Source organism: Sinocyclocheilus anshuiensis, unplaced genomic scaffold (genome assembly GCF_001515605.1).
Source record: "Sinocyclocheilus anshuiensis isolate Anshui unplaced genomic scaffold, SAMN03320099.WGS_v1.1 scaffold102, whole genome shotgun sequence".
Taxonomy (NCBI): domain Eukaryota; kingdom Metazoa; phylum Chordata; class Actinopteri; order Cypriniformes; family Cyprinidae; genus Sinocyclocheilus; species Sinocyclocheilus anshuiensis.
In genome coordinates this window covers 220,633-234,081 of record NW_015542330.1, presented here as the reverse complement: position 1 = coordinate 234,081, position 13,449 = coordinate 220,633, and the positions used below count along the sequence as shown (strand labels likewise).

The following is a 13,449-nucleotide window of genomic DNA, read 5'->3' as shown; positions in this document are numbered from 1 at the left end:
ATTAATATTGTAATATATAGAACCATACTTGCAATTTTGATGAATAACAGTACATTAAGACAAATGTTTTGTATTACGAGTCTTCTGAAATATTATGATTAAATATGCAAATGAGGATTGCGAATGACGTACTGCCAGGCAGGTTTGGACAGCTTTTTCCCTTAATAAATGAAATCATTATTTCAAAACTGCATTTTGTATTTACTTGGGTTATTTTTGTGTATTACTAAAATTAGTTTGATGATCTGAATCATTTAAGTGCAATATGCAAAAAAAAAAAAACCTGGGAAGGGGGCAAAAACCTTTTCATGGCACTGCATGTTCCCTTTTGTGGGGCCCCTGCCTGACAGAAACAACACTTCTTGTCTCGCACCCTTTGACACATGGCATCAACATGAGCATGCATAAAGACACATAGATGCATTAAACAAGAAATATGATATAGGACATCCTTCATAAATACAAGAAGGTAGGACAATGTGACATCTGAGAGATGGTATCAAATGGTAATATCATGATACTTTGATACATACCATGGCAATGAATTATATATATATATTACTTTTTATTTTATATATAATTTACGCACTCAAAGGTTTGCAGACCGTTCCAAAAATGGCAAATGGCTTATGTATCGTGGCCCATAGAAACAGTCGCTAATGAGGCATCTATGTATATATATATATATATATATATATATATGCTTGGTACCATGTTCAAGACTACAACAACAAAAAACAAAGTAGTATTACAGTAGTAAATAAGTATTGCCATGTAACACATCCATAATATCATGGTAGCATGCTTTACAATATATATACACTTTTACAATATATACAATATATATCCAATATATTCCACATCATGTAATGTGTTTAAGTGACAGTTCACCCAAAAATTAAACTTTTGTCATCATTTACTCACCCTCAAGTTTCTTCCAAACAGTTGCTAGTTGACTTCCATAATATGGAAAAAAAAAAAATACTACGGAAGCCAATGGCTACCATCAACTGTTTGGTTACCAACATGCATCAAAATATCTTCTTTTGTGTTCAACAGAAGAAAGAAACTCGTACAGGTTTGGAACTATTTGATGGTGAGTACATTTTGATTATAATTTTAATTTTTGGGTGAAATATCTCTTTAAGTTCCATAGCAGGTAAAGCGATATTTATGGTTGTTGTGAAAAATGCTGTAAGAATGGCTATTATTTATTTGTTTAAAATGTAAAAATACACAATTGCATTCACTTTACAATTATATTCATGCATGTCTGCTTCATATTTACAAAATAAGTTCCTCTACTGAACAACCAACCAATAAGCCCTAACCTTCACACCAAACCTCATTCAACTCATAGTTCCTTCATGGGACATTCCTTAAAGGTCCCTCATCTGAACTGACCCATTTCCATCTGCACATCTCCAAACAAACAGAGCACAATGTGTGTGGGGTAGAAATGGGGCAGAGGGGAGACCCAGATCTCACACTGCGCAAAGATAATCAGAGCAGCGACGGAAATCAATGCCGTTTGAAAGATAAGGACATCAGTCCATTGCCTGTAGCCAAACAGCTCATCCGCTCAAGACCAGTCGATACTCATCTCCTCAATGGGTCAATAGACCCTGCAAAGTGTCTCTTATTAAAAAGGAGGAAGCTGTGACGTTATAGCTCGACTTTGGACCCTTGTTCCCATTTAAAGGACGTTTAACTGCATCATATGCTAGGTACTTTTCACCTTCTTCAGCAGCTTATAACATTTCACACATTTAAAGATGTTTCTGAAAGAAGTTCAATGCAAGTATCATATAAATAGGAGTCTAAAGGGAGTTGTGCTGCTTTTGCCATGTTATGCAAATGAAACTTTAATGACCGTGCTAGAACCAGCCTGAACCAGTATGGAAAATCAAGCATGACTTTTCAGCAGGGATTCTTGTGGAGTCCAGCGCTGCGAAAACTGCATAACAGCACAGCATGTGGAAAGAGTCGGGTGAAAAAAAAAGTTTTACATGCAATTACAGATTGCATACATATACATATATAATTATTATTTTTATTTAGCAAGGATGCATTGATAAAAAGTGAGAGTAAATATTACAAAAAAAATTACACAAACGACGTTTTTCTGATGAACTTATTCATCAAAGGATCCTAAAATAATGTATGATGGTTTCCAGAAAATATGAAGCAGCACAACTGTTTTCAACATTGATAATAATAATAAATGTCTCTTGAGCAACAAAAGAATTGATATCATATTTTTGATATTGATATTAGATTGATTTCTGGACCGTGCGACTCTGGAGACTGGAGTAATGATGCTAAAAATTCATCTTTGAAAAAAGTACACTTTAAAATATATTAAAAAATAAAATAATTATTTTAAATTAGAAAAATACTTCACAATATTACTGTTTTTACTGTATTTTTTTATATACATACACACACATATATATATATATACATATACAGTATCTCACAGAAGCGAGTACGCCCCTCACATTTTTGTAACTATTTTATTATATCTTTTCATGTGACAACACTGAAGAAATGACACTTTGCTACAATGTAAAGTAGTGAGTGTACAGCTTGTATAACAGTGTAAATTTGCTGTCCCCTCAAAATAGCTCAACACACAGCCATTAATGTCTAAACCGCTGGCCACAAAAGTGAGTACACCCCTAAATGAAAATGTCCAAATTGGGCCCAACGTATCAATATTTTGTGTGGCCACCATTATTTTCCAGCACTGCCTCAACCCTCTTGGGCATGGAGTTCACCAGAGCTTCAAAGATTCCTCCATGACGACATCACGGAGCTGGTGGATGTTAGAGATCTAGGGAAAATGGCTAATTGGGCCCAATTTGGACATTTTCACTTAGGGGTGTACTCACTTTTGTGGCCAGTGGTTTAGACATTAATGGCTGTGTGTTGAGTTATTTTGAGGGGACAGCAAATTTACACTCTTATACAAACTGTACACTCACTACTTTACATTGTAGCAAAGTGTCATTTCTTCAGTGTTGTCACATGAAAATATATAATAAAATATTTACAAAAATGTGAGGGGTGTACTCACTTCTGTGAGATACTGTATATACATATATACATATACTGTATATATACATACATACATATATATATTTGTGTGTGTGTGTGTGTGTGTGACCCTGGACCACAAAACATAAGTCATAAGCTTTCCACTGAATGGTTTGTTAGGATAGGACAATATTTGGCCAATATACAACTATTTAAAAATCTGGAATCTGAGGGTGCAAAAAAAAAAAAAATCGCATTTAAAGTGGCCCAAATGAAGTCAAAAATTACATTTTTATATATTTATGACAAAATATCTTCATGGAACATGAGCTTTACTTAATATCCTAATGATTTTTGGCATAAAAGAAAAATCGATCATTTTGACCCATACAATGTATTGTTGGTTATTGCTACAAATATACCTGTGCTACTTATGACTGGTTTTGTGGTCCAGGGTCACATATATACATATATCACAAAATTACACTTTAACAATTACTTCCTTCTCACTGATACACAATCTAGCTACTCAAATTCAGCTTAAACGTGCTTTAAAAACAATGAAGTAACCCAATCTCTCAGAGCGTGTGCTCCGGGCTGTGCTTTAACTGTACAACTGTAAACTGCTGTGAGGGACGAGAGCATTATACGCATTTTCTACATTCTGTAGTGCCTCCTTGCCTCCGGCATATTAGGGACACACACAAAAAAAGACAATACACTTACTAAGAAGCAGAGAAAGACTGTTAGAGCACAGAAATTGGGTGATGGATAAAGTTAAAGGACAGAGACACTTAAAGCTACTTCAAAGAAGCAAAATGTATATCATGACCAGGAATGCATTGCACTTTTGGTCTGAGGGTTGCAGTGGCAAACATCTTAAAGAGAGTGGACGACTAGAGCTGTTGTTAATGAGTCCCAACCAGAATCCACTGCAGTCGACTTGTACTGTTATAATTAGATCAGTCGGGTCCTTGAGATCAAACAAGCGGTGATACGGATCTCTAAGTCTAATGTTGTAAGATCAAACATTCAAACGTATGAAGCTATCAGCCATTACTGTGAAGGAGTACGTTTGTGCAGTCTAGTGGTCAGGAACCGCCGCCGCTTTGATCTGCAAGATGGTTAGTAACATTAATTTAAAGTGATAAACTTGGTTTAACCTCAGTTTGGCAGTGAATTATTTGGAGAAAAATATCTTCTAACATCTTAAAAGTGTTTCACCGCAATCCCAACAAGTTATAGTCTTGTGGTAAAGAATACCACAACTATACAACCTATATACCAGAACCATCAACTACCGGTTCTTCTGAAGTACGCAACAGAACTTTAACCATCAAAGTGATGGTGTAACTACAGATGTAGAAGGAAACAAAGGCCTACCAGCATGGTCCACTTGGTAGTGTCTGTAGGTGGGAGTAATTGTGGTTTACTGTGGGCTAGGCCTCTTTGAGGGCACCATCTGTGAAGGGCTTGCTTAAAATAATTGCCTCTTAATTATATGCCACTGTGCAAATGACAGAATCCACAAGCATGACATCAGAGTTAAGCACTTTAGGACCAAACCACACCTTGGTATGGTATGACGCAAAATGTTACATGAGCAATCTTAAATGAGCAAGCATTATTGGTTTGTTGTAAATGCTAAAATACTTTCTCATCCCAACTTAATATATAAAGACAAATCTGAGAAAACCATTAGTTTATTTTTAAAACATTTGTTGAAGCATTCTGACCAGCTCCACATAGCAACACTGGCTAAACCAATGGCGCGAGTTTGAGGGCAGAGCTATCTGTTAGTCTGACCAATGGCGGAAGGGGAGTGTTTGGAGAAACCTAATTGAAAACAATCATTATTTCGGTGATTAGTGGCACAGAATGATACAGTTTGCCCTTTAAACCAGCTAAACAGTTAAATACTGTTAACTTATATCTGCTTAAATTCTAAGCATATTGAGTAAATTTTACATTTTTAAAACATTTGTTGAAGCCTTCCGACCAGCTCCACATGGCAGCACTGGCTCAACCAATGGTGCAAATTTGAGGCGGAGCTATCTGTTCATCCTGACCTATGGCAGAAAGGGAAGTGTTTGGGAAACCTGATTGAAAACAACCCTCTCATCATTATTTCTGTGACTCTACACTCCTAAAAATAAAGGGTCCAAAAGGTTTTTTTTTTTTTTTTTTTTTTGCAGGGATGCCATTGAAGCACCATTTTTGGTTCTCCAAAGAACCTTTCAGTGAATAGTTGTTAAAAGAACCATTTTTATTTAGTGTTAAGATTATTTTCATGATCTAAAGAACCTTTTCCACTATAAAGAACCTGTGCAATGAAAAGATTCCATGGATGTCAAAGCTGCTTCATGGAACCACCAATGCCAATAAAAGAACATTTATTTTTAAGAGTGCAGTGGTGCAGAAATGACACATTTCTCACTTTAAACCAGCTAAACAGTTCAATGCTATCTGCTTAAACATTGTCAGCTTAAATCCACTTTGTCTAATACAGAAAGCCACCAAGGATGGGCTAAAATAGCGTGACAACACGCAGGGTGAACATATTGCCTTAAATGGGTTCGCAAGCACCCGCTGCATGCACACACATGCATTATGCAAAGCTTTGCAATAGCGCTTCCCTCCGGTCGACCCCTCGCCTTGTCACGGTGGACGCCATTGATTTCAGACCTATGGGCTACGGGGAAGCTATGTGCATAAAGCATCTCTCTCGCACTGGAGTGATTTAGAGGCCGTTTGTCTGTTCAATGGAAAGCCATTAAATTGACTGATGAGTATAAGAGTTGGGTTTTCATATCCAGCCTTGCTTTAGAACCCCGGCATCCTTGAATACAAAACGGCGGTTGCATGTCAATTGATATTCTCAGATGCGTGCGCTTTGTGTTGTGAGAGATGTGTGTTTCAAGAGCGGTCTGGAAATGGGCTGAAGACTACTTAAAGAAATCATTCTATGTAGCTTCAGAGGTTCTCCATTCATTCATGAGCCAGCGTGTCTGTCCAGATCAGACAAAGATTAGAGCTCTGATTGGTAAGAGTACAGGATGTACTCAACAGTAAATGCTATTTAAAACACATTATCTAATGACATTATCAAAAATTCAAACGGCTTATTTAAAGAATAATAGATTAGATAGAGATTAGAAACACTTAAAGTGAACAAGTAAAGTTTCTGTTCTCTTGCTAAGTATTATCTTTAAAAAAAAAATTTGTTTTAAATATTAAATAACGATTAATAAATGCAAATAAAATGCAACTGACTATGTAATCATATTTGGTTAGGAAAGCAAAATAAATTGGCCTATAAAATTAAAAACGATACGAAAACACTTTGCATGTCAATGAACCAACAGTATTTTGGTGCAAATGAATGTCACTTGGTAGTACACTAATAAAAGATTTGGCCCAATTTGATATTAATTAAAATGCTGTTATTTACAGAAGTAATTTTTTCATATACGTTTTCCTATTTAATTTAGCATATTGCTCAGATCACAATAATATTCATATTTTTTCACTCAAAAGGATATTTTGTTCCTTTGGTACGCTAAACAAACTTTCAAACTGTGTTGCATCACCAATTCAATATAAAAATCAAGTTCCTGAGGCAAAACTACTCTTCTAAATCAGGTAAGCAATTTGATATTTATCTAAAAAGTGAGGGTGAAATAACTGCATTCTAATTTATCATTTGCTAAATGCAAGCAAGAAATGAAAGCAGAGACGCAAGCATAAATATTGATTAATTGAGATCCAGGATCAAATTCCAGGAACTTCATAAATACAGAAATCATATCTGGGTTTTTAATATAGAAAATGCAAAGACTAACATGACAATTAAATGCACTTTTTGCAAGGTTCGCAACACTGTCAACTTGCCAAAATACATCCAGCACTGCATTAGGCTCTTTGATAAAAGAAACACCATTAACGCAGTGGTCCAAAATAGCACGTCTAGTGAATTAGTGACACTAAGGAGAAGGGCATCAATGAAGGGTGCTTTTTCTGCTTGTGGTCAGTACTATCCAACTGCTGAGGGCAATTCGGATGCCCCTGAGACTTGCTCCATTGTGTTCCTGCCTTTTTCAAAACCAGCCCAGCACTTATGCAGGACAGCCACTGATTAAACCACTGGTGCCTGGAGCTTTGAATCTGAAAACACTGGCGCACAATGGCCGCTATTGTCAGCTGCTTTTCCTTCTATTAATTCTAGGTGACAAAAAGGGTGTCAGGATTTAAAAAAGAAAGACAGCGAGGGGAAAAAGCGCCCATCTGGAGAGTTTACATTATATATAATGACCCAAAGGACAGAGATGAGCTTTGTGTTAAAAGGTTACATTTTAAAAGGCTACTTATTTTAACATGCAGTCAGTGTGTAAAAAGTCATCAGGTGCAAGCATACTAGTTGAGCCAACAGGATTAAAATGTGCAATTATATCCGTCCAAGTAGACTAACAAACAAGCTTTATACATTAGCCTACAACCTAAAAATCACCAAATGTTGTTGCAATTCAACTACCATGACAGAGCATTAACTCCACTAATCTTTAAGACAATTACTTGGATACGCTTGGAAACATCCATTATCCAATCTATAGGACAATGAACACATGTTTCTAAAGGACATACAAAACAGTAAATAAGACCACAACACCTTTTCAAACAGGCCTCGAGCCTGAAAGCCCCCCATCGGTTGCCATACGGGACAGTACGGACAGCGGGGCTCACTGTTGCTTTCCCAAGCCACATGCATGTGGCTTAAAACATAATAATTGGCCTATCCTTGTGCATAAAAGAACAACCATACACAAAGCTATAAAAAAAAAACACAATCTCATTTATAGAAAGCACTTTCCTTAGCTGAAGAGAGAATTTGTGGTCACTCTGATGAGAGTGACAGTACGGACAGCGGGGCTCACTGTTGCTTTCCCAAGCCACATGCATGTGGCTTAAAACATAATAATTGGCCTATCCTTGTGCATAAAAGAACAACCATACACAAAGCTATATAAAAAAACACAATCTCATTTATAGAAAGCACTTTCCTTAGCTGAAGAGAGAATTTGTGGTCACTCTGATAAGAGTGATGTTATAGGGTGGGGTTCATGCTTCCCTTTATATTGTCTCACCTGATCTGGTGCACCAAAAGATGGATGCTTCACTTCAGCCCATGCAAAACCATTCAAAGGCGAGGTAATACATGCACGCAATTCAAAATAGCCCCATGCATCAGTTTATTTGACAGGAGCACATTGGTAGTTTCATTTTAGCATCCCTACACTGCCTGCATCTCGTAAGCCTCCAGAGGCCATGCTTGAATCTCCATCTTCAACAAATGTGCAATATCTGCAGCAAAGATACAAAGTGAGCATGCTTTGGTTTTCATGCAACATATTAAATAGTGAACGCATACCTAAGCAGCCTTTGCCGGACACACAGTCAGTGTTCTGCGGGTTGGATGATTGAACGGATCCCAGAGCTGGGCTGAGGATGACGGTCAGCAGGCAGAACACAGACAGTTCTGGTCGGGTCCAGCTTACAAGCCCGGTGCCCACCAACATGATGTCTCTGTATCTCCTCTTTGACCTGTTAAATAAAGGTGCTGGGGAACAAAAGAGGAGCAGGCTGTGGAGGATGCGGACAATATCCCTTTTAAAACGTGTTTGTGTCCCAGGAAGGCCGACGGAGCCTTATGAGCATCCCTCCGGTTAAAAACAAGCGTGCATTTCGATCACACGCACATTTGCGGGGATTCGCTGTTGCGCTGGAGCGCGTCTCAATAACAGTTCGCGGACGCCTCTCGTTCTGTCTTTGTGTGCATCTCAAGCGCGTCTGTTTTGCTAGTTGTGAGGAAAAGACGACGCGTATGGACGGTTTAACGTCCTTTAGAAATCGTACGTCCTCGGGTGTCTTTGCTATCCTTTCGCGTCGGGGCAATATCGCGATTATCCTTGCACAAAATCCCAACAACAAAGGCTCGGCACGGATGGGTTGCAGTCACGTGACTCCGGAACCACCTCCTCCCCCAATTCCCGGAGGAAACGCAGGACCCCTAAAAATCTGCAAGCCTACAGTTGGGTCATTATTAGGATGCAGTTCATTTCCATCATGTGGCGGTCGTATATGGCTCAATCAGTGGCGTGTGGTGGGAACGAGTTTGAGTTTATTAGGCTAATAATGGTTCATTCATTCATTTTCCAGTTGATGTTTGCACAGCAGCGTTATTTTTCTATCACTGATATACTATTATAGTCTTACTAATATTTTGAATGTGGTATTTTTTACTTTAGCTTAAATTGTATTAATTTGTTGTTTTTATATTTTTTGTTAGTTTTATGTTTTTAAGTATCTATAGTTTTATTAATTTTAATTTTTGTATAAAAGTAATTTTGTTGTTTTTTTTGCCATTTTTATATCTATTTTTTATCTAAACAAAAATGAGAAATGTTGCCCCAAATAAGTAAAAATATTTATATATATATATAGTGTTTTAAAAGGTTTTTAGTTTTAGTTATTGACTACACAGTTAAAGAAACATTATTTATCTTACACTACAAACAAATCAAGCAAGCAATACTATATTAATAATAACATATTAATAATTTATATAAATATCACAACATTTACAGTAGGCTATGTTTATGAAGTTTTATGACTTTTATATTAATATATTTATTCATATATATTCAGTATATTTATATTAATTTTTAGAAATCTATATCAATATTTATACATAACCATAGTAAATATTGGTTTTCCATGATTTTGTCACTTAAATGTTTACAAATTATTATTGATATAATTAACAATTAAAAATAGAATAAGAATTATAAATATTAAATAAAAATATTAATATTTTTATTAGTATATTATTTTCTGTATTTCTTTTTTGTAATGTAATTATAAATGTTTACAAATGATTATTGATATAATTAACAATTAAAAATAGAATAAGAATTATAAATATTAAATAAAAATAATAAAAATATGAATATTTGTATTGGTATATTATTTTCTGTATTTCGTTTTTGTAATGTAATTATGTAACCCTTTATTTGTATGGACATCATCACCATGAACTCTTGCTATATAAAAAGGGCGATACATATTGCTGTATATTGAGAATAGTATTGACATATTGTTTTAATGGCTAGAGACGGAGAGAGAGAGGGTTAAAGTATTGCTTAATTGCACTGTAAATGTTGTGATTTGGTGACAGTTATAATGATACACTGAGACATACATCTGCAGTGCTTTGTTTAGTCACCTCAAATGTTTCCAGTCTATATTCATACGTTTCTGTCATTTTCATCTATTATCTCTGAAATGCAGATTAATGGATTATTTCCTCCAGATGCACTAAATGCCATCCATTTTAGAATTGTTGCCCATTAGGACATTTTACACTGTTTAATGACAGTTCCACGCACGAGGGGCCATTAAAGGATTAAAACACAGACAATGCAGTAATATGCAAGAGAACGTTTGGCTTCTGGTATAACATTTATGTATACATGTATGTATGTAAATGCAGTAGATGCCCCATATCTAAACGTGTGCTGTGCTGCAGGGTTGTTCATCATAATTTGGTCTGGATGGCCCAGCTGCACTAGTGGTGTCAATATTGATCCCGAGGCCACACGAGAACACTATTGATCTCACAGACAGACATTTAATAGACTGACTTACAAAAACCAGACAATCACTGCTGCTGCTGTTTCTGTTCCTCCAAACTATCCAGAATGAGTTCTTTATTTCGTAGTGAGGAGATGTGTCTCGTGCAGCTGTTTTTTCAAACTGAATCGGCTCACAGTTGCATCAATGAACTCGGGCATCTTGGATTAGTTCAGTTTAAAGATGTGAGTAACCTTTGTACTGCTTGAGTGGTTACAGCTTGCTGTGTGCATTTGTAAGTGACTGTCTAAAGTGTGCACAAAGTCTGTGTTGTTAAACTTGAACTAAATGACATTGTAGCTGGAAATGCAATTGAGCATTACTAGGTCATCAGCTGTGTAAATACTCTTTCACTACTGGTTCGATTTTGTAGTTTTTATGTTACGATGGAAGATTCATTTGTCAGACTGTCAAATTACCTTAACAGCATCCATTGATTTTTAAATGCAGTCTGCTTTTAGCAGTAGGCTATGCACAGTGCATATAGTGCAAACTTATTGTTGGTTGTATCAACAATTCATTGCTCTGTTGGAAACTGCTGTAGATTTCAACACTGAAAAATGTGGCCTGTCAAATCCTTTATAAGTGTGAAGGTTTACCCGTCAAGTCCTGACTTCAGCACAAGTGGATGCCAAGTCCTCCACCTTAAAGTCAACATCAAATCAAGAGCCTTTAACTTTAACGTCTGTGCAACAGCCCATCCTGATTTCACTCATGCTGAACACTTTTTGTTTAGAGAACACATTTTTAATAAACTGGTGCAGAATTCTTCAAACAATTTTTACATGTGGTTTGCAGATAATCAAAGTACACCATGAAAAATAATAATCAGTGATAACTTGATGGAGGTTTGGAGTTCTGCTACATTCTTGAAACATAAGCAGGTTGTTCACACATTATTTACAAACCTGTTGCTGATATCCTTTATGCACTATAGCAACTTTTATTTTTGTAACAAATAATATATATTTTTATAATAAAAAAAAATGTTAGTATTGAAACAGAATGCTAGATTTGTCATGAAAGATCTGTCCAAATATGTCAGGAACGGTCCCTTACCGAGCCTCCATGTCAACCTAATTTCAAAAGTAAGCCTATTGACTTATAACATACTACTATATGAATAAATAAAAGCATTTTCACACTGTGATAAAAAAAAAAAGAAAAATGCAACCACTCACTATCTCAATGCAATTTAAACAGGTTTCAGATAAATATAGTTAGCCTCCTTCAAATCTATAACATCATTATCACAACAAAAGGCCTGAAATTTGTGATGTCGATTATGTTTTCTAACAATGTATATCTACTACAGCTGATGAGAAATGCAAAGCAAAAAATGAGGGTAAATTTAAGTCTTATCCTATGTTTCACAGACTTCAGGGCCATCTGACCCGACTCTTCCATAAGGTACACATGTGCAACATCACATGTAGTGTAATGACAACACTGGCATGCACTGAAATATGAATGCTTTAGATATGAGGCCTTACGAAAACATTGCTCTTTTACACATAGCTATTGCTCAGACTGTTGAAGGCAAATCTTGTGGTCCACTATACAAAATACGTTTTTTTTGTTTGTTTTTAAAGTAATAGTTCACCTCAAAAATGATAATTTACACACCCTCAGGCCATCCAAGATGTAGATGACTTTGTTTCTACATGGGAACAGATTTGGAGAAATTTAGCATTACATGACTTGCTCACCAATGGATCCTCTGCAGTGAATGGGTGCCATCAGAATGAGAGTCCAAACAGCTGATAAAAACATCACAATAATCCACAAGTAATCCATACGTCTCCAGTCCATCAATTAACATCTTCAGAAGCAAAAAGATGTACGAAACAAATCCATGATTAAAACATTTTTAAATTCAAACTGTTGCTTCATTGAAATACTCATCCATAATCCACAACACTTTTTCAAAAACGGAACAAAAACTAAATTGAAAACAGTTACAGAATTGCTTAAAATTACTGCTAAAATCTCATTCATAAAAAAATTGGCAAAATGACAGTCGCACAACTCTACACTTATTTCCATACCCTTACTGAATGCACAACACAAAACTTAAGTGGAAAAGTAACTTTTTTTAAATACTACATATTGTAATAAGTTAAATCAAGTATGTGCGCTGTACCTTATTAAATTATACTGTTCATTTGATCTTTGACAAATAAAAAAAGAAAATGCTGCTTTTAGTAGTCTTCACGGCAGCATTTTGTAAACCATTAAAGATCTATGAATTTGGCAACTAAATGAATCGTGTAGGGCCAGGACTACTGAAATTTTGGTAACTACAAGTGATGATCAGCATTTTTAAAGTTTAAACAATAGTTCACTCAAAAATGAAAATCCGGTCAACATTTACTCACCCTCAATTCGTTTCACCTGTATGCTGAAGATTTTCATGCAACTTATTTATATGTGCGGGAGTTTAATTTTTAAGTGAACTGTTCCTTTAAAGAGACAGTTTACCCAAAAATGAAAATTCTGTCTGCTTACCCTGTTGGCAACCAAACAGTTGATAGCAACTATTGACTTCCATAGTATGGAGAAAAAAAACAACAACATGTAAGTCAATGGCTACCGTCAACTGTTTGGTTACCAACATTCTTCAAAATATCTTCTTTTATGTTCAACAGCTCATACAGGTTTGGAACAACATCAGGGTGAGTAGATGACAGAATTTTTAGGGTGAGTAGATGACAGAATTTTTAT

The 13,449-nt window shown here is 35.9% G+C and overlaps 1 protein-coding gene across 1 annotated transcript in view; it reads right to left on the bottom strand.

Moving 5' to 3' along the window:
• LOC107690977 (tomoregulin-1-like) overlaps positions 1 to 9,136 on the bottom strand; it is a 20,927-nt gene extending 11,791 nt beyond the window's left edge. The window contains exon 1 of the mRNA XM_016489420.1: positions 8,465 to 9,136. Within this exon, the coding sequence (XP_016344906.1) occupies positions 8,465 to 8,612 (148 nt within the window). The 5' untranslated portion in view covers positions 8,613 to 9,136. The remainder of the gene's footprint in view (positions 1 to 8,464) is intronic.
• Positions 9,137 to 13,449: the final 4,313 nt, after the last annotated feature.